The sequence below is a fragment of the Rhynchophorus ferrugineus genome, unplaced genomic scaffold (genome assembly GCF_030347505.1).
Source record: "Rhynchophorus ferrugineus isolate W39M unplaced genomic scaffold, kcgeb_rfMv2 rfM10, whole genome shotgun sequence".
NCBI lineage: Eukaryota > Metazoa > Arthropoda > Insecta > Coleoptera > Curculionidae > Rhynchophorus > Rhynchophorus ferrugineus.
The window spans coordinates 3,269,759-3,291,178 of NW_027472589.1; the positions used below are offsets into that span (position 1 = coordinate 3,269,759).

Consider the following 21,420-nt stretch of genomic DNA (forward strand, 5'->3'; position numbering starts at 1 on the left):
AGATTATTTTTTGTCTACGTAATATAGAAAAGATAAATAACTGAAAGGCCATGTAGTAAGATAAAAGTAATGTAGAAAATCTAATTAAAATGCTATACACTAACCTAATAATATTAATACATTTGCAATAAACATAATTATAATTATATTTCAAATCTAATATATTTGATTAATCAATTTAGTATATCTCAAACATAGGATTAGTAGAATTATTTACAGTTGTAAAATATTTTAATAAGTAGTTGAACTTCAAACTAATTTCAAATGTTTCTTGAATCAATTGGTAGATTTAGAATAGGCCAAAATTATATTTTAGATCTAGCATTTCAATTATTAATACTTCTAAATAGATTATTTTTTGTCTACGTAATATAGAAAAGATAAATAACTGAAAGGCCATGTAGTAAGATAAAAGTAATGTAGAAAATGTAATTAAAATGCTATACACTAACCTAATAATATTAATACATTTGCAATAAACATAATTATAATTATATTTCAAATCTAATATATTTGATTAATCAATTTAGTATATCTCAAACATAGGATTAGTAGAATTATTTACAGTTGTAAAATATTTTAATAAGTAGTTGAACTTCAAACTAATTTCAAATGTTTCTTGAATCAATTGGTAGATTTAGAATAGGCCAAAATTATATTTTAGATCTAGCATTTCAATTATTAATACTTCTAAATAGATTATTTTTTGTCTACGTAATATAGAAAAGATAAATAACTGAAAGGCCATGTAGTAAGATAAAAGTAATGTAGAAAATGTAATTAAAATGCTATACACTAACCTAATAATATTAATACATTTGCAATAAACATAATTATAATTATATTTCAAATCTAATATATTTGATTAATCAATTTAGTATATCTCAAACATAGGATTAGTAGAATTATTTACAGTTGTAAAATATTTTAATAAGTAGTTGAACTTCAAACTAATTTCAAATGTTTCTTGAATCAATTGGTAAATTTAGAATAGGCCAAAATTATATTTCAGATCTAATATTTCAATTATTAATACTTGTAAACAGATTATGTTTGTCTACGTAATATAGAAAAGATAAATAACTGAAAGGCCATGTAGTAAGATAAAACTAATGTAGAAAATCTAATTAAAATGCTGTACACTAACCTAATGATATTAACACACCTGAAATAAACATAATTATAATTATATTTCAAATCTAATATATTTGATTAATCAATATAGTGTATCTCAAAGATAGGATTAACAGTTGTAAAATATTTTAATAAGTAGTTGAGCTTCAAACTAAATCCAAATGTTTCTTGAATCAATTGGTATATTTAGAATAGGCTAAAATTATATTTCAGATCTAACATTTCAATTATTAATACTTGTAAACAGATTATGTTTGTCTACGTAATATAGAAAAGATAAATAACTGAAAGGCCATGCAGTAAGATAAAAGTAATGCAGAAATTAGGTAAATCAAGAAAATATTCCAAATCTAACACATACAAAATTGAACAAATCAGAAAAATATTTCTTAAAAGTAACCTTTGTGGTTGAGCAATTTAATACCTACAAAAACCGACGATCACAATGAAGAAATGTGTTCCAATTGACGATGCATTGTCTATGTAAATCGCTGCAACCGAATCTAGGCGGTGACACCTCCAACCTTGATGCTGTAATAGTTTTGCCCCTGTGGGAATCTTAACCACAAATATCAAGCGGTTTTCGAAAAATAACGATGCCTGACCCCTCAGATCATCCTTGCAGCTTTCACATTCTATTCTATCTACATATCTCACATTGCCACGACCTGATACCCGTTGACATAAACATATTAAACTTTGATTGGACCGATTTCCAACGATCCGATCCGAATTGAACCGTGACATTGTCATTTTTTCTTTCGATTACCTCAACGATGATGTTTTTTCCTTCTAACGCGCGCGGCGTACGGCAGTTTTAGGCTGTTAATATCGTTGACATATAGCACGGGATGCTAATGATTCCCAAATAACCGGCTAAGAGGCTGAATATAAATACGTGGTCAGATTTGGGTACAATCGTCAGTTTGTTGTCAGTGTTTGGCGATTAAAGAACAGAAATGCGAGCTACAGTAAGTGCTAATTAGATGTCTATTATCAGCCGGTTCATTCGGGTTCCCTTGTCTCCGGGATATTGGGTTTTCCTCGCTGTTTTTTTTTTGGTATTTTTTTTGTAATGGGTATCATTCATTAGCGCTTATTTTTTTCCAAATTTTCCGTCAGGTTGTTGTCGTATTATGTCATACTGTTTAAAATATTGCATTTTTTATAAAAACATAATTTGCTTTTTTCGATTTTGTTACTTTTTAATTTGGATTGTTAATTTATATATTAATTCAACCCTGGTCAGTCAGATCTATGAGATGGATCATTCTCGTGACTATATTATTGAAACAGCTGCAGCAGTAGCTAGATCTTGTAACAGCAGACTCAAAAGAAAAAGAGTTGAAATATTTTTGTAGTGCATGTCTCTGTCAATTGTTTTTCATATTTTAGGAGATTATGGCTGAAGATTCTTCAACCTCAGTCATCCAATCTCTTCTTTGATCTGTCAGTTCTATGAGATGGGTCATTTTCGTGATAATAGTACCGACATAGCTGCAGCTAAATAATCTAACAGCAATCTCAAAAGAAAAGTATCTTTGTGCTGCATAGGGTTTTCTTTCGAGTTTTGATCTTCAGGCAGCTGTTATTCATATAGAGTTTTTAGGCGATTATAGTTGAAGATTCTTGAACCCAAGATTCGTTTAACCATACTCAGTCAGTCTCTTCTGCAATCAGTCAGATCTATGAGATGGGTTATTTTCAACAAACAATTTGATTTTTTAATCTACAGTTGTCAGCTGTTGTTCACAGATAATTTATTGGAGATTATAGCTGAAGATTCTTGGATTAACATCTCCAAATCTCTAATATTATACAAATTATTGAGCATCTACTTTAAAACTATGAATGTACCATCATTAACCTTTGTGTTGCAGGCGCTTGTGCTAGCCCTGTGCCTAGCAGTGGCATTTGCTGCCGAGAAAAACCAGAAGAAAGAAATCAAGAAACCATCAAATGATCAGTCCAAACGCAGCATCCTGAACTCTGGATACAACAGCGCCGACTCACTCCTGAACTCCGGCAACTCCTTCGGTCAATCCAGCTCCTACTTCTCCAGCTCCAGCTCCGGAGGTCTTTCCGGACTCTCCGGTCTTTCCGGGGGCGCCGGCTCCCTGGACCTCAGCTCCGCGGGATCCCTAGGATCATCCGGGTTACTCAGCGCCTCGTCAGGTTCAGGCTCACTGGTTGAATCTGCGGGAGCTTCCGGATTGGCAGGATCCATCGGATCCTCAGGTCTTCTCTCCTCGTCAGGCCTCGCGGGATCCGTATCGTCATCCGGTCTCGCGGGATCCGTGGGATCGGCCGGTTTCTCGGCTTCCGGATCCGGTGCTTCCTACGAGTCTTTGGGATCATCTTCAGGACTCGCCGGCTCAGTCGGATCGGCGGGACTTTTGTCCTCCGGTTCAGGCTCTCTCCTTGAATCTTCCGGTGTTTCGGGATCCCTCGGTTCCGCTGGTTTCTCCTCTTCCGGAGCCGGTTCATCTTTTGAGTCTCTAGGATCGTCCGGACTGTCTGGTTCTGGTTACGAATCCGTGGGATCCGTAGGCTCAGCTGGTCTGGTCTCTGGTTCCGGACTTGGTTCTGGTTACGAATCCGTGGGATCCGTGGGCTCAGCTGGTCTAGTCTCCGGCTCTGGAGTAGGTTCAGGTTTCGAATCGGTGGGATCTTTCGGTTCCCTGGGGTCCGGCCTTGCCCTGGGAAGCTCCGGAGTCTCTCTGGGATCCGCCGAAGCCGCCCTCAGCGCTAGCCAATCGTTGGAAGCTTCCTCATCCTTCTCCGCTGGCAGCCAGTCTTCTAGCAATGTTGTTGCTACTTCCGGAGGTGTCGTCTCGGCTCTGGGACAATCCGTCGGCGTAGTACAGTCTCCCGCCGTGTCTCTGGTACCAGCCGTCACCGTCTCCCAACCCAGACAAGTACAAACAGTCGTGCAAGGAAACACCGTCCAAGTACCGGTACCACAACCTTACCCGGTACCCGTCGTGAAACAAGTACCAGTCACCGTACACGTCGATCGTCCCGTACCCGTACCCGTCGAACGTAGGGTACCCGTGTCCGTAGACAGGCCAGTTCCAGTACCAGTCGACCGCCCTGTACCATACACCGTAGAGAAGAGAGTAAACGTACCCGTTCCGGTCGAAAAAGCCGTACCAGTCACCGTCACCCAACAATTACCGGTACCAGTAGAACGCCCGGTACCAGTTCGCATCCCGGTACCACAACCCTACCAGGTCACCGTCGAGAAACGAGTACCCTACACTGTCGAGCGTCCAGTTTTTGTCACTGTCGAAAGAAAAGTACCCGTAGCCGTACCATACAAAGTTCCAGTGCCAGTCGACAAGCCTGTACCGGTCCATATAGAGAAGAAAGTACCCTACCCCGTCTACGTTAACCGTCCATATCCCGTACAAGTAATTAAACAGGTGCCCGTTCAAGTTAAGGTACCAGTACCCGTACATATCGACCGTCCATACCCTGTTACGGTGGAAAGAAAGGTACCTGTTGTCGTTGAGAAGAGAGTGCCATACGCTGTCGAGAGGAAAGTACCATACGCCGTTCATGTCGACCGTCCAGTACCAGTACCCGTCGTCAAACAAGTACCTGTATCGATTCCAAAACCATACCCAGTCACCGTCACCAAGAAGGTCCCGGTACCAGTCACCTACGAACGTACCATCACCGTCGAGAAACAGATCCCAGTCGTGGTCCAACCCAAAGTAAGCGTACAGGCCACCTCGCCGGTTCTTGCTTCTTATGCCGTCGGCTACAACGTCCACTCCCAAAACTCAGCCTCTGCCGCTTTGGGAGCGGCGGGATCTAGCTCCCTCGCCTTGGGATCATCCGGCTCCCTGGGATCCCTCTCCGGGTCATCTCTCGACGCCCTCTCCGCCGGTTCTCTGGGTTCTTCCTCCCTCTCGGGCGGTCTCGGTGGCGTTGGAGGACTTAGCGGCTACGGACTCGGCGGATACGGCTCCGGATACAACCTAGGTGGTCTCGGTGGAGTCTCCTCGTCCGGTTTGGGCGTGATCTCGTCCGGATCGTCGCTCGGCTCCGGAGGAGTCAGCATCCCATCGCAAGGAATCATCTCAAGCAGCGGATCTTCCGGCTTGAACCTGGTATCTTCGTCATTGCCAAGCGGAGGAGTCTACGCCAGCGGATACGGATTGGGCGGTTCCGGAGGCCTCGGTCTCGGAGGTTCCTCAGCCGATTTGGCCCTGGCTGGCGTCGGGGGTAGCGGACTGTCCGGTTTCGGTGCGGGTGGTTCCCTGGGATCGTTCGGATCCAGCGGTTCCTTCGGATCCGGCAGTTCTTTCGGATCGTCCAGCAGTTCCTCCGGCTCGTACTCGTCCGGATCCATCACCTCCGGTGTTCTGGTCAAAGAAGTCGACCTGTCCAAAGAATTGAGCCACTCCGGTCTGAGACTGGACCGTTCGCCCAAGAAGAAGACCGAACAGAAGAAGAAAGAATAAGGAAATAATTCGTTTCTAGTCAGTAACCATAAGAATATTGACGCTTTTTTTGTGAATACACAGTAATGATTAATTTTACAATGTTTTTACTATAATGATTAGTTGTACGAATCAATAAAAACTCGATAAAATCAGTTTTGTTTTATTTTTTTCATTATTTTAGTAAAACTAAGTAAGTTAACTGTTATAAAATTATTAAAATTGAAATGTTGCGATATTAAAAGTTGAAGTGCACCAAAAACAAGATGTCTTGAAATGATTTGAAATGATGAAAACAGACGCCGTCTTACCTTCAACAAATACGATTTATTATAACTTTTCTTAAGTTTTTCTGGTTAAGTTTGACCCACTATAACATTGCAAGGTCTGATATTTTTTCTAATTTGGGTAAAATGATATTATTTCTACGATGCTGACCTTTTTTTATCTAGTGATATGAAGTAATGATTCTGATATGAAAGACTCTAAAAGACTATCAAAACGTAAAATCGTTGAAAGTCTTAAGTGAGAACTTGTTTTTTTAAATTCTTTTTTCATTATATTATATTATATATATTCATTATATTACATTATTTTAGACAATTGAGTATTAGGCATATATATATATATATATATATATATATATATATATATATATATATATATATATATATATATATACATATATAATAAATCGTAAAATCATTCAAAAATTATCAAAAATCAAGGTTTGTAGCTTGGTGCAAGTTATACCAAAAGCTAAATTGCAAGAAAAAAACAAATCTCAGCAATTTGAATATCTATAAAGATGCCTTGAGATAACACAGTCTTACCTTCAACAAATACAATTTATCATTTTATTTCATTAAATTTGACCCATTGGAATGTCTGATGTTTTTTTTCTATTTTGGATGAAGAGATGTATTTTTCTACCTACTAATATAAAATAATAATACTGATATAAAGAACCACATCTTCTATAGTAAGTGTAAGGTAATAGCTCAACATAAAATGTGTTATTAAAGTTACTTTTTTATATAGAAATTATATATACTAACGTGTCATCCTCAACAATTCATCGCTAGGGAAGATTGTCTATTTATCCACGCTACTATTGATTTTTATAATAACGGATGATACAACGGTAGTTTCCTTTTCCATTTCGAAGCTTTTCAACGGCCAACTGGCGGACGATTGTATAGGCGATACTCAAAACATAATTTTATTAGAACTATAAGCTGTAGAAACGAAATAAATGTTTTCTAATAGATAAGAACCCCCCGTGTCGCTTTGTATTGCCGTTCAACCAGTAGCCACTTCATTTCTTGAATAACTCAGTTTTCAAGTAAAGGAATAGTTTTTTTTGTTTAATATGCTTTCATAAAATATAACGTAATATAGAATTTGTTACGATGGAAACATTTGTACTATGTACAGAAAAATGTACTATAAATAAAACCGCAATTACTTTTCAGTCATCTCAAACAGTTCAGAAATTAATAACCAGGGATAATTTTTTCTGTATATACACATCATCCAGAAAAAAACGAGTTATTGAACGGTCTGAAATGAAGCAAAATAAATTAAAAATCTATCAAATTACAATGTTTATATTATGCCTCCCCAAGAAATATATCAACCCAACCAATAATTCTCTTCTTCAGTCAAACATCGCGTTGCATGTGTCTGTTTACGTTAATCAGCGTTAATATAAACGAGTGCATTCATCACATCCATCAAAACCAAAACATGGAGAAAAAAACGACGAATTCCAATTAAAAATATTCCAGTTCCCATGAAAGACCGACCTTATTGAACATAACGTAAACCGATTCACTTTTAATTTGTTGGCATATTGATTGATTCTTGTGTAATTTCTTGGAAATATATTTATTAATATATCGTCTCGGTATATTATAGATTCGTTCTTCTTTATCACTTATATTTATAACATTACACCATTTTATATAAGGACGCGATGACAAATTAATTTCCAGTTTGTCTAATTTGTAATTTAAATCTTATTTTTATTTAATCAATCTTGAGTGAGAAAGAGACTGGCAACATTTAAGATGCTAGGAACAGAAACTGGTTAAATGAAAAAGATGTTTCAGTGCAGATTTGGAACCAAATATAAATATTTTTTATACGTTAGATATGCTTAGTACAATCTTAATTTACAAATTAATTTATTACTACTGTAGGAATTTTCGTCGGGTCGGTCAGTCGAAATGTGTGGCTGCCGCTGCGATTATATGTCAGAACACTCACTACTATTTTTGGAAGGAATTTGCACGGGAAGTGAAAAACACTGGTTTAATTATCACTTGTTTATTTTGTTATTGAGTGATACATGTGGTCGACGGGAGAATTGATAGGATATTAGGTTAGGTAGAGGAAGTGCGGTAGCGCTGTGCGAAGTGGTACTATTACAGGGGGATGGAGAAAAGAGAAGAGAGCGAGACGTCGTCGTGATGGTCTTTTATACACTGGAACTGCATGGTACCAATCCACCGGCGTTGCCAACCTTTGTACTTGTTGATGAAAACGTTTTGGCCTAAAGGGTCGTGGCGATCGCCACATAACTCCCCTCCTAGTGGTACTGCCGTGGAACGTACCTACATGTGGTGCAAGTTCCGGAGTGCACCCGCAATCACGCAAACAAACGCCCGGGGACTGCTGATGAGATGGGGATCCCAACCTGAGCGAGGAGTTTTACGGGATCAGCTGCCATCGGAGTTGTAGCAGGACGTCGTTAGTCTTGGGGCGCTTAGCTTTGTTTGAGGGTACCTATAAGTATGTTACGTGTCCCGTCTCGTGATGCGAGGGTGTACATGTGTTGATGGTATACAGGGTGGGCTTCTGTGGTTTTCGTCCATCACGCTAGTCTCGTGGGATAACGTCGACCATGTGATGTTGATGGGTTCCGTTCCTCGTGCTATCCTTCCATGCACGTGTTAAGTGGCTTATGTTGAGTTGATTTACCTGTTAGGCACTTTAATCACGTCGGGGTCACCAATTGTAGGAATGTTCGTCGGGTCGGTCAGTCGGTCGAAATGTGTGGCTGCCGCTGCGATTATTTGTCAGAACACTCACTACTATTTTTTTTTTTTTGGAAGGAATTTGCACGAGAACTGAAAAACACTGGTTTAATTATCAATTGTTTATTTCGATATTGAGTGATACATGTGGTCGACGGGAAAATTGACAGGATATTAGGTTAGGTAGAGGAAGTACGGTAGCGCTGTGCGAAGTGGTACTATTACAGGGGGATGGAGAAAAGAGAAGAGAGCGAGACGTCGTCGTGATGGTCTTTCATACCCTGGAACTGCATGGTACCAATCCACCGGCGTTGCCAACCTTTGTACTTGTTGATGAAATCGTTTTGGCCTAAAGGGTTGTGGCGATCGCCACACTACTACTACTACTATGTTGCACTTGCATTAATATACAAGCAAGGCTTGTACGGGATTAATACATCAGTATGTATATCTCAAATAAAAATAAAACTAATCCACTAAAACCAGTTAAGCTAAAGTTAAAAAAGACACATATACTAAGCAACATCGTGTGGTTTGATTCGCTTCAATCTTCTGACATCCTGCCTGTTGTCCAGCCTCTGTATTGTATAGCAGCCTTATTTCATGTTTTAAGGCAAAATCTTCGTCTATCCATATGATTTCGAAGTCATCGTGCAGCTATTAATTAGTTACGTAGCGATAAGCATTGGTAATTAATCGTAAAACATTCAGGAACCAACTCAACAAGTAGAACGGAATAAACCAAATGACATCCAAGTACCATCATTGATTCTCGATCCAACATCATCAGCCATCGTTTGTTCTCGGTACCTCGATTAATATTCTAGTTTATTATCTGTTTAATATATGAAAATAGCCGAGAAAATTTGCATAACTCCCTCGAACGACCAGATAAAAATATAACAACTGTTTTGATGGTTCTTTCGTAAATTCAACGGACGCAGCCTTGACATTTCACCGCTTTTATTCATAATTGAAAGTAACAGATTACTTTTGAAAAAATCCAACGAGATGAAGGAAATAATTTATGAATCAACGACCAAAAAAATTTTTATCTCGAATGTGCCAACTGTTGTTTCTCTTTGCGCTGTGTCATTGAAGACGGTACTTCGTTTAAAGAACGCGGATGTCATTACATCTTTTATGCTCATTACCGTTTTTCTAGCAACAAGATCTGTTTTAACTGCCAACCCATGTTGTAATTAATATTCATATCGTCATTTTGTTTTAAACCACTATCGTAATCGATGTTTTTGATGATTATTTGAATGATTTTCACAAGCTTTTATTGATGACGTTATTGCTAAGCTTTACAGATACTGGAACAAATGATGGATGATAAATCAGACATTGTCTTACTTTCAACAAATACAAGTTATTATGATTTTGCTTTCGTTAAGTTTGACTCACTTTATCAACGACACAGCAACAGAGCCAGAACGTAAAAAATCAGTCGAATGAAACTAGTAGAACCAAAAATAGATGACTGAAAACAGTCGACTGAAACAGACACTAGTAAAAAGTAACAAAATCAGTCGAACCAAAAATAGAGACTGAAACAGTCGATAGTAAAAAGTAGTCAATTACTAAACACTCGATAGTTCCCAACACTATAATAAACTATATCAACAGAATTCTTAACCTTACAAAACAAAGCCATTATCAGTATCAGGTCTTTAAACCCAAAACGATCGCTAGAGTTCGTCGGATTCTAGCTCTCAATTGTTTGTAAATGGATTGCAACGTGGCAAAATCAGCAGGGAACTACCGAAGTTTACGGAATGCTGGCTGTGAATCTCCAAAAATAGTTTCGAAAATTAGTTATGACGACTGATCACTTTTAACAAAATAAAGGTACAGAATAACTGCACCTTCCTACTATTGTGTAACCAGTGCCCTAGTCATTATCTCCACGAACATCCTCAGTCATTAGTTCGAAACCTCGCGCTGTCTCTCGCCGAAAACTGACTGATCCCCCGATGACAAACGAGCTTGTCGTTGACCTGTTGTACCTCATCAGGAGCGATCGATGGGCGCGCCAGTTTATATCCACCCTCCGACGTCGTCGAACTAATTTTAGCGGCTCGAACACGCCACCAGATGTGCCACGGAACTATGCGACAAATACAAACAACCACAATCCGCCTTGTTTGCTTAGTGTAAATTACCGTATTTGGTTTGGATTGGAAGAAATAATAAAACGGTTTTTATTTGGAGGCAAGGATACTAGAAACGTGGATAAATATATTGTTTCAGAACGTTAAATGATACATAAGTAACCGAGTTACTCGTTATTGAAATACGAATACGTATTTGGCTCAATTACTTCTTAAAAATATAGTTAGTAATCGGTATTTCAATCACTTGGGGCTGATGTATGACTGTTTCCAGTACTTATGGTTTTAAACACATTTGAATATATAGACTGTAGCGACCTTGAGCATGTCGAATTTTACATCGTGGAATAACGGTCTACAAAATACCCAGAAATATAATCCCAGATGTTGAACACGGGCGGGGTGCCAACTGGAACCCGACAACGAATAGCTGGCGGCAACCCCGACACGTTTATCTGGGATATTATTGAAGGGTATTTCGGTGATTCAGTGTTCAACCCTCGTTTGGTTAAGACGTGCCACCATCGACTGCCCAAGCCTCGTCTTCAGGTAACTCCGCTGCCATCCGTTTTATTTATTTGTATTTTCACATTTTTTATTTTGCCAATAAATAACGGTCACATTATGTAAACACCACTGTTTCATTTCGATTTACCTCCATTCACCGAGCCACATCATTTTTACCCTAAAGTGGTGAACCCGACGTGATCTTTCGCAAAATTGGGTTTGGACTCGTGAATGGAGGGTACGTAGAAAATGGTGTATTTTACGTGGCCGTTATATTTTTTTTGTTTCAAAATTTTAAATATTTTTAATTCGATTCCTTTTCAATTTTACCTTCAAGATTCATTTTCATTTTATTCCGATTAATTTCATTATTTCCAATTAATGTTTTAAATTTTTTTTTTGTCAAAATTTTTATTTCACAATCTTTTGGAATATTTTTACATCACTGCTTAATCATCAACGTCTCGGCTAAACATTTCTTTCGGCGCTATGTTTAAATCATAATGTCTTCCTTCGCTCGCCGTCTCCGTCATAATGGCAGATATTTTGATTTAAAAGGCTTTGGGCAGCTTCGGTCGGATACCGTCGTTATTTGTTTTTTTTCTGAATTAACCTAACGTATGTGACTACGGATTAGTCACAGAGCAGCTCCAGAAGCTAGGTACCGATTGCAGTCACCGTAGACTCGTTATGTCTTCGCCGAAGTACCAGAATTGCTAACGTCTCGTCGTCGAAGAAAATAAGCTACCACGTCGTCGAACAGTCGATCCTCCCACAGCGTCGATTACGGGAGCCCTGTCTGAAGAATAGCTTGTTTTCAACGTCGTCGATGGACCACATTCAAGTGCCAAAGCGACGATGATGCAACGGTATCTGTAGGACCGGAAGATATCAACAGCCGTACCAGATCGCCACCGTACCAACCACAACCGTTTCGAACTATCATATTTTTTCAAAGCCCATTTTACACAGCACATTTTGTTTCAAATAATTTTATGTAAAATTCTGGCAGGGGAGTATTGTAGCGACCTTGAGCATGTCGAATTTTACATCGTGGAATAACGGTCTACAAAATACCCAGAAATATAATCCCAGATGTTGAACACGGGCGGGGTGCCAACTGGAACCCGACAACGAATAGCTGGCGGCAACCCCGACACGTTTATCTGGGATATTATTGAAGGGTATTTCGGTGATTCAGTGTTCAACCCTCGTTTGGTTAAGACGTGCCACCATCGACTGCCCAAGCCTCGTCTTCAGGTAACTCCGCTGCCATCCGTTTTATTTATTTGTATTTTCACATTTTTTATTTTGCCAATAAATAACGGTCACATTATGTAAACACCACTGTTTCATTTCGATTTACCTCCATTCACCGAGCCACATCATTTTTACCCTAAAAGACTATTAAAGTTTATTTGTACATACGTCATCAAGATGTTTAATATGTTGCCTGCCGCAATTTCTAAATTCGTTTTAGAATCAGACAATATATTCCTTCTCATTTTATTGAGACACAATACTGTCTGATTAGTTCGAACACGTAAACGAATGAGCCTGTCAAAGTTGTTCGGTTGTATGCAAAATTCTTAAAAACAATAGTGATAAGAGATTATAACATTAACCTATAAACTATTGTGGCTGTATAATTAACTGTAGTTTTTAGATATACTATAATTTTAATTATATTTGATAACATTTTTGTTCAATTATTTTATTTAGATTAGAATTTTGTTGTATGTCAACCCCAGACCGAACTAAAACTCGGAGTTGATGCGGCAACATTGCGACATTTTGACGTCACAAATTTGGATGGTGCATATACAAATAAACCTTGAATAGATTATAAATATATTTTTCATTCAGACCAAGTCGACAGAACCCATAAAACACAGACGACAGTAAAAGGACTGTAAAGGAAAAAGTAAAAAAGTAGTAAAAGGAAGTCAAACTAGTTTGACATTTTTCATAGAGTTGTGGTTAGGAAGTGTAGGAATGTTCGTCTGGTCGGTCGGACGAAATGTGTGGCTGTCGATGGGATTGTTTGTCCGAATACTCCTGCTATTTTTGTGGAAGGGATCCGCACGAGAGCTGAAAACACTAGTTGAAGAAATACTTGTTTATTTCGAATTAAATTGATACATGCGGTAGAGGGGAGAATGGACAGGATATTAGATTAGGTAAAGGAAGTACGGTAGCGCTGGGGAAGTGGTACTATTACAAGGGGGTAGAGAAAAGAAAAAAGAGCGAGAAGTCGTCGTGGTGGTCTCTTACAGCCAGGAACCATATGGTACCAATCCACCAACGTTGTCAGCCTTTGAACCTGCTGTAGGTGAATGCGTGGTGGCCTAAAGGGTCGTAGCGGTCGCTAAAGAAGTAATTTTTAGGTTAATTTTATGTTTACAAAAGTGTGTTAAGGTAGTATAATTATTTATTATTTAATAGACAAAATTATTAGCAAATAAGCGAAAACAATGCGAAAACAAGAGTATAAGGTATTAGTAAAATGTTATATTTTAGTTAAATTGTAGACTACGCTCGATAAAAATTATGGGAACTAACAAAAACGCCCCTTAGGTTCATTATATGTTACAATGTGCTTTTAATGCAACAATAGTGCAAAATCCGACAAGGAAAATAACCCCAGCCAGGCTGGATTAGACTGGCTGTCTTCTGAGATGATTTCTAAGTTGGTCACTCGTCAGTCGGTAGGCTTAATGCCGAGGACCGTGATTCGGAGCCCACGATAAACATAGGTCCAGTCCAGATAAACCCCTAGTTGGTAAAAGGAGACTTTGAAATATATTTAAAAAAATTAATTAACTACCCTCATAAAATTAAACCACCCCCTTAAACAACAAAATTAAAACCTTCCTGCCTAGATATCGGCAGACTCGGCTCGAACCTAATCGCCAACAAAAAAATAACGTTAAGTTCCACAGGATAATCGAAACGTTCAATCGCCCCGGGCGTCCGAGAGAGAAACATTTAATTCGCAACCCTTATCCCGCTCGGGGCGATTTCACGGGTGTCAATCGTCACAATGGGCCGCGGCTGACGCCCGACCGATAAGCCTCCGGTCTCCCGTTCGAACCCCACGGCTTTGGGGCGGTTCCGTTTGAAAGCGCGACGCGATAATCCCCTCGGTTCGAATTAGAGCGACGACGAGGGGGAAGGGGTGGCGTCCCCGCAAAAGGAACCGCGGAATTGTGTCAGAGCATCTATTTGCATATGGTTTTGGGTTTGTTCATTGTGGCGTGCCCGGAGAGAGCGCCACTTGCCATTATTTAAAGTTTTATCGGCGTTTCGACCGGGAGGGATAACGTTCGGAAATAATCTGCTTTTATTTTAACTCATCAAGTATTCGATGAGGTTCGGTCGTCCTCTTTATTTGCATAAAACTTCCTGAAGTACTATGTTTTGAACTGAAATACAGTCACAGCGTAAACAGTATAACCGCCTCCCTTTACGAGGGTCACTATTTATATTTCGGGAATAGGAATAAAAACAAATAGTTATGCCGCGAATATATTTTTATTGTTTTTCAAATTACTTGCCACGATGATCGATACACTTTTGCATACGTTTAAACCAATTTTCAAAACATTTGTTCCATTCCGAATGAGGTATCTTCAAAACATGATTTTTGAACGTTTCAATAGCTTCTTCGGGCGATGAAAATCGTTCACCACGCAGTTTATTCTTCACGGATGGAAACAAAAAGATGTCATTGGGTGCCAAGTCAAGGCTGTACGGCGGACGACCCTACAATTCGATGTTTTGAATAGTCTCTTGTTTGAGAGCTCGCATTGATATGATGAAGAAAAATCCGGCGTCTCCTTATTTTCCTTATTTCACCGAAGACTTCTGGCAAACAAATGTTTGTGTACCAATCAGAATTTACTGTTCTACGATCCTCTAGAGGCTCTGTTGCAATATGACCAGTTTTCCCGAAGAAACAGGCCACCATTTTCTTTGAAGTGCTTCGTGCGCGAACAACTTTTGTTGTATTTGGTTCATCTTGGAACACCCATAAGATCGACTGCTGCTTACTTTCGGGCTCATACGAATATATCCATGATTGACCTGTCACGATTTTATAAACGTCTTTCGAAGCACCGCGATTGAATTTCTTAAGCATATCTTTGCACCAATCGACACGACCTTTTTTTGAGCGATTTTCAAATTGTGTGCACAGCTAAGTGTCTATGTAAAATCGCATATATGCTGGTGGAACTAATGCTTCAATCTCACAATAGGTGATATGACGATCTCAATTATTTCACAGAGAGCATCGATGTTTTCTGGCACAACAGCCGATTTTGGACGACCTTCACGAAACTCGTCGGATATCGAACTACGACCACGATTGAATTCACTAAACCAGTGATACACGGTGGTTTTGGATGGAGCTTCATCGCCAAAAGTCAAATTAAGTTGATTGATGCACTTTTGTTATGATATTCCACGTCGAAAATCGTAAAAAAATCATCGCACGAAAATATTCACTATTCAGTTCCAATGTTATGAGTACTTAATACGTCAAAAATGTCAAACTTTACGATGGAACCATCAGATGGACTCACATGACAACATTGTTGCCAATTCCCGAAATATCAATAGTGACCCTCGTAATAGGCCAGACAACTAAAAATTGATTTGAACGAAAAATTGACGTTACAAATCTACGCATGACGTAGTTGTTTTGGTCGGTTTGTCTGGATACAGGTCTTATTTATACAGTATTTTAATCATTTTGTGTTATAATTAGACATTCTAATGTGTAACGATGGTGTGAGAGTTCCTAGTGTAATTAAACAATGACACAAACCTCAAACAGGTTGTGTATTTTCGTTCCAAGGCAGATAAGGTTAAGAGAAATGTGGTTAAATCTTGCAAGGCGGGAACCAGCCGGTATATTTACAATTTTAAGTAACTCCAAATATGCCCAAAAAGCGTAATAATAAGGCTGTTGGTAACATTTGAGGTTAGGCCTCATTTGTTTTGTCCGTATTGTGTATATAAGTCCCTAATAATTTTGTTCCATTTTCGGTTACCAAATAATATGAAAAATTATATTTAATATAATATGATGGGTTTTATCGTACAAGTGTGCATGAAGTCAATATAGTGTGACTTCAGAGTGTTCAGTTAGTAGTAGTTAAAATAATATTGTAAATAGATAAATAGGTTTAGGTGGGTATTAAGCTAAATTGTGTGTATATAGTAGAATATAAAATACGTGTAGTTGAAGATGAAATGAGGCTTTTATATTTTTTATTTTGTTATTACAACAATTAATATGTACATATTTTGTTTTAAAACTTTTTTTGTGTTAAAAATCTTAAGTTTGATTATTTTTCTCTTTTTAGTGTTAGATATTTACTCAATAAATTATGCAGTTATTTTATTTAATATTACAATAGATAGGCCAAGTAAAGTTGCAGCCCGTATGAAGAAAAATAGGAATAAATAAACAGTGACTGAAAATAAGGAGCACTTGAGGCCTTGGGGTCCGCTAGCCAGCCTAAGTGATTTGAAAAATGTTCTAACTAAAATAGAACAACAAAAAATGTTGTTCACGCAGAGAATACAACCCGCGACCTCTGTTTGAGAGCTAAATGTTTTAAACTAATTACACCATAGAAGCAGTTGTCCACAAGAAATATTGTGGACGAGGTCTTATTTGCTATAGTTAGTGCTTAAAAAGCAAACTGAATGGCTTTTGCGTTGACTGATTTCCCATCATATCAGCTCAGCAATAACATTACACTCAAATATCTGATTATTTTAGATAAAAACTATGTGAAAACTTTTCCCCCTTCCTCCATCAGATTCCGACTTGGTTCCAATGGGACCGCCTCGGAAGTACACTCTTCCGAATAAAAATTTTGAAAATGGGTCCACAATTGACGGATAAATCGGCGAATATACATAAATATATACAGCCGAACATAGAACCTCCTCATTTTTCGAAGTCGGTGGTTAATAAAGAGCATTTGATGTCAATAGTAATATCCTCACAGTTTACAGTTATTGTCTGTAGTATTTTTATACCTTTTACTAAAAATATTTTTTACTTAAAGTATTTTAACTTAAACTTATTCAGTATTCCACCACATTCCACGGTCATTATGTCTGGAATACTCACTAATCACGTCAATTCTATTAATTTTCTTGTATGTTTTACGATAGTGTAGTTTTACTTTTGTTATTAGGATATTGGCAGCGTAAAGCAAAGTTAGAAAAAGCCTCAAGACTTTTTATTTATCGTTAAATCACTAAATTCATCACTTTTATTCATGTGATAAACGTTTATTTGGGCCTTCGAGAAACTACATTGAAGCAAGAAAACGTTTTTCAGCAAAATCTTTCAAGAAAATTAAGAATTACCAAACGTTATATCTAATATACTATCACGCAGTACATGGAAGTAGATATTACAAACAAAATCTAAATGTTAACGAGTGAAAAAAATCTTTTGGAATATTTTACGCGACCAAGAATGGATTCACGAATCCGAAACAGTCCGAATTTTCCCATTTTAAGGTAATTAAATGATTATGTTAAACACATAACAGGATATACTTGAACCTGCGAAAAGTCACGGTCATTCATCTATCATATTAACACGTCAAAAATAAACAGAAACAGTCTGTCGAGCCTACCGTCCGCTATATATTCAACGGTACGGAATTTTGGGGGGGAATTCCCCGGTAAGCGTCATTATTCTGTCGAACTAAATAAGTCGATAATTAGATACTAATTGTCATATGGTCCCCCATATATGCTGTTACGTATTTGGTAATTAATCTTCCATGCTCTTGCTTTCTTTTTCATCTAGTTATCAAGCTCGTTGTATACAAACGAAAAATCGACAACATTTTTATCTCATAAGTAGCTAAATAATATTCAAAAGATACGCATATCAAAATAAAGAATGTTAAATTGAATCAGAATTTCTAATTTCTATGTATACAGAAAAATTCCCTTTTTTCTGTACACACACACTCTTGTATTTGTAAATTTGTATTGTATAAATTTTAATATACCTCCAACCGGATTCGACTTATAAAATTTTATAATCTCTGTAAGTTTCATTATCATGTGATTATTTAAAAAAAAGAAAAGTTGAGAAAATAAACCTGAAAATAAAAAAACACAAATATAACATAGAAAAACGGTTTGATTAAGACAAAATTCTCAAAATATATGTATTTTTAGATGAAAAAAATTATAGTTCTTATAAAATTGTTTCAGAATGTTGTCTTTCAAATATACGACATACACAGAAGTCCATTGATTTTTTCACTGTATAACTTAAAACCAGATCTTCTATAAAAATTATAATACCACTATTCGATTCAGCATTAAATTCTTCATAATCACTGACATTTTCAATAGCCTGCTATTAACTGCCAATATTAACTGAAATGACAGCAAAAATACTGAAAATGCATTTTAATCTCGGATAACAATAAAACTATCAAAATGTATGTATTTTGGGACAAAAGAAACAAAAAAACATATTAAATTGCTCTGAAATGTATAGTTTTTAAGATATGTGACATAAACTAAAATCCATTCATTTTATTAAAATATATCTTCCATTATATAACTTAAAAACTAAATATTGTGTAGTAATTATTATAACACTATTCGATTCAGCGTAAAATTCTCTATAATCAGTGAAATTTTCATTAGCCTGCGATTATTTGAACGGAAATGGCAACAAAAAAATTGAAAATGGTAAAAAATCGTAAATTTTCACGACTATATATATGGAAAAAGTGTTAAATATTTTTTAATCTCAGATAACGATAAAACTCTCAAAATGTATGTATTTTGGGACAAAAGAAACAAAAAAACATATTAAATTGCTCTGAAATGTATAGTTTTTAAGATATGTAGCATAAACTAAAATACACCCATTTTATTAAAATATATCTTCCATTATATAACTTAAAAACTAAAGATTGTATAATAATTATTATACCACTATTCGATTCAGCGTAAAATTCTCTATAATCAGTGAAATTTTCATTAGCCTGCGATTATTTGAACGGAAATGGCAACAAAAAAATTGAAAATGGTAAAAAATCGTAAATTTTCACGACTATATATAGTTTTTAAGATATGTAACATAAACTAAAATCCACTCAATTTATTAAAATATATCTTCCACCACATAATTTAAAAACCAAAGATTGTATAACAATTATTATAAAGCTATTCGATTCAGCGTAAAATTCTCTATAATCACTGCAATTTTTATTAGCCTGCCATTATATTGACTGAAATGGCAGCAAGAGCATTGAAAATGGCAAAAAATTCCAAATCTTTCACGACTGAAACATTTTTAACTTATCGGATAACGATCAAAATCTCAAAATATGTGTTTTGAGGCGAAAGAAACAAAATACCATATTAAATTGCTTATTGTAATTTTAATTAACTTCTAGTTAACTGAATAGTCTAACTTCAGAGCAACAAAATTGAAAATAAATTTCCTCGAAGAAGAAGGATAAAGTTCTCCGTGGCTCGCACCTTAAAAGTTCAATAGAATAAAAGAAAAAATATATAATGTGAATACGACATCTACAATACTTCGACTTTAAGTTGATATATGTATGATCATGATGATCATGATGTTTTGTTATATGGAAGGAACCATTTTACTAATAATCCACGAGGAATCATCCAAAATCAACTCACAGCCGTTAAAATGGTCACTCTAATCAAAACCTGACACCTAAATGTCAAAAAAAGATGCTAAACTAGAAATGGATAAATATCAATAACAAACAGTAGCAGAAACAAGAAATCAATTAAAACAGTACCAAGAATTTAGTTACCAATATACCAAGATATATCCACCTAACGAAAAAACTCTCAAATTTTTCCCAAATACAATATTTTTTCCAGGATTTATTGGTATAAAATCTTACTCTGGTGTGCTTTTATAGCAGGTTTTGTACATAATTTTGGTATGAAGTGAAGTAAACTTACTGCTTCATTCCCTAATAAATGAAATTACGTCCCTAGCTTCGTTAGGCTACATCGATATACTGGCGAATTTAAATAAATTCGATATCATCTACCACTGGTGTTGAGTTGCTTTGAGTGTTCCTAGAAAAAAACTCTAACTAAACACATGTTATCTTATTTCAGTTCAAATTGGAAACCCTTAAAATATTATGTTTATACTTACATATTCCCTTTTACTCACTTACATAGATTGACTTTTGCTGATACCAAATTTGTATCCCTAGTTTCATCTCCAATTGGATGTACAAGAGGATCTGTAAACAAAGACATGTTATGTATTTAACATATAATAACGAATATATAATATAACGTATAACAAAGTGGAACCTTAAGCTATTTGATAAAGAACTAGGAAGGGTTGGGAATTGAGATCATGTGTTTTTTAATTAATCTCTTAAGAACTCAACAATCTACCCATGGGCAATAATTATTATTATATGATTTTCGTTATATAACCATTCTGAGATGTAGATCACTTCAGTAAGTGATCTGCTGTAGAACTTATAATCTAAATCTTATTCTAAATACTACTCTAACTTATTGTAAATACTATTCTAACTTATTCTAGAAGTTATAAATCTCTATGTGTCTATTAATCAGTTCAAATGGTAGTTTGCATTTGAGCCTATGCACCATACTGTCATCGCGCACATTTAACTATTTGGCGAGTGCATTGAGATGCACTAATTTCAGAGTACTTCGAATCACACTCGTTGTGGGTTCTAAGGGGATATCGCGCTGAATCAGTTTGTTAGACACGTAATATGGAGCATCGATGATGACTCCAAACACTTTATTCTAGAACCTCTGGAGGATATCTATGTTAGATTTGGTAGTAGTACCCAAAAGTTCAATACCATAGGTCTAAATCTATTGACTTACACAGCAAAACCTTGTTATCTAATGATAATTTAGGGGACCATGTTAATCAACGAAGTATTTTAAATTTTTACTCGGTAAATATAAATAAAATGCTTAATTGCTTTTATGTAATTTACTTTTTTAGAAATAGGCCTGAAAGGGATACACAGTAGATCATATGCTGATGAGGCTGAACAATATGGTCAGAGGATGTAACTTCTTCCTCACTATCACTGCATATTCAATCAAATCGAATTGTTG

The 21,420-nt window shown here is 36.6% G+C and overlaps 1 protein-coding gene across 1 annotated transcript; it reads left to right on the forward strand.

Annotated features, from left to right (window-relative positions):
• The first annotated feature begins 1,966 nt into the window (after positions 1 to 1,966).
• On the forward strand, positions 1,967 to 5,737 carry LOC143203622 (uncharacterized). The gene is made up of 2 exons (XM_076415856.1): positions 1,967 to 2,105; positions 3,015 to 5,737. Exons 1-2 carry the CDS (start codon positions 2,094 to 2,096, stop codon positions 5,604 to 5,606), a joined length of 2,604 nt encoding a protein of 867 aa, XP_076271971.1. The 5' UTR covers positions 1,967 to 2,093; the 3' UTR covers positions 5,607 to 5,737.
• Positions 5,738 to 21,420: the final 15,683 nt, after the last annotated feature.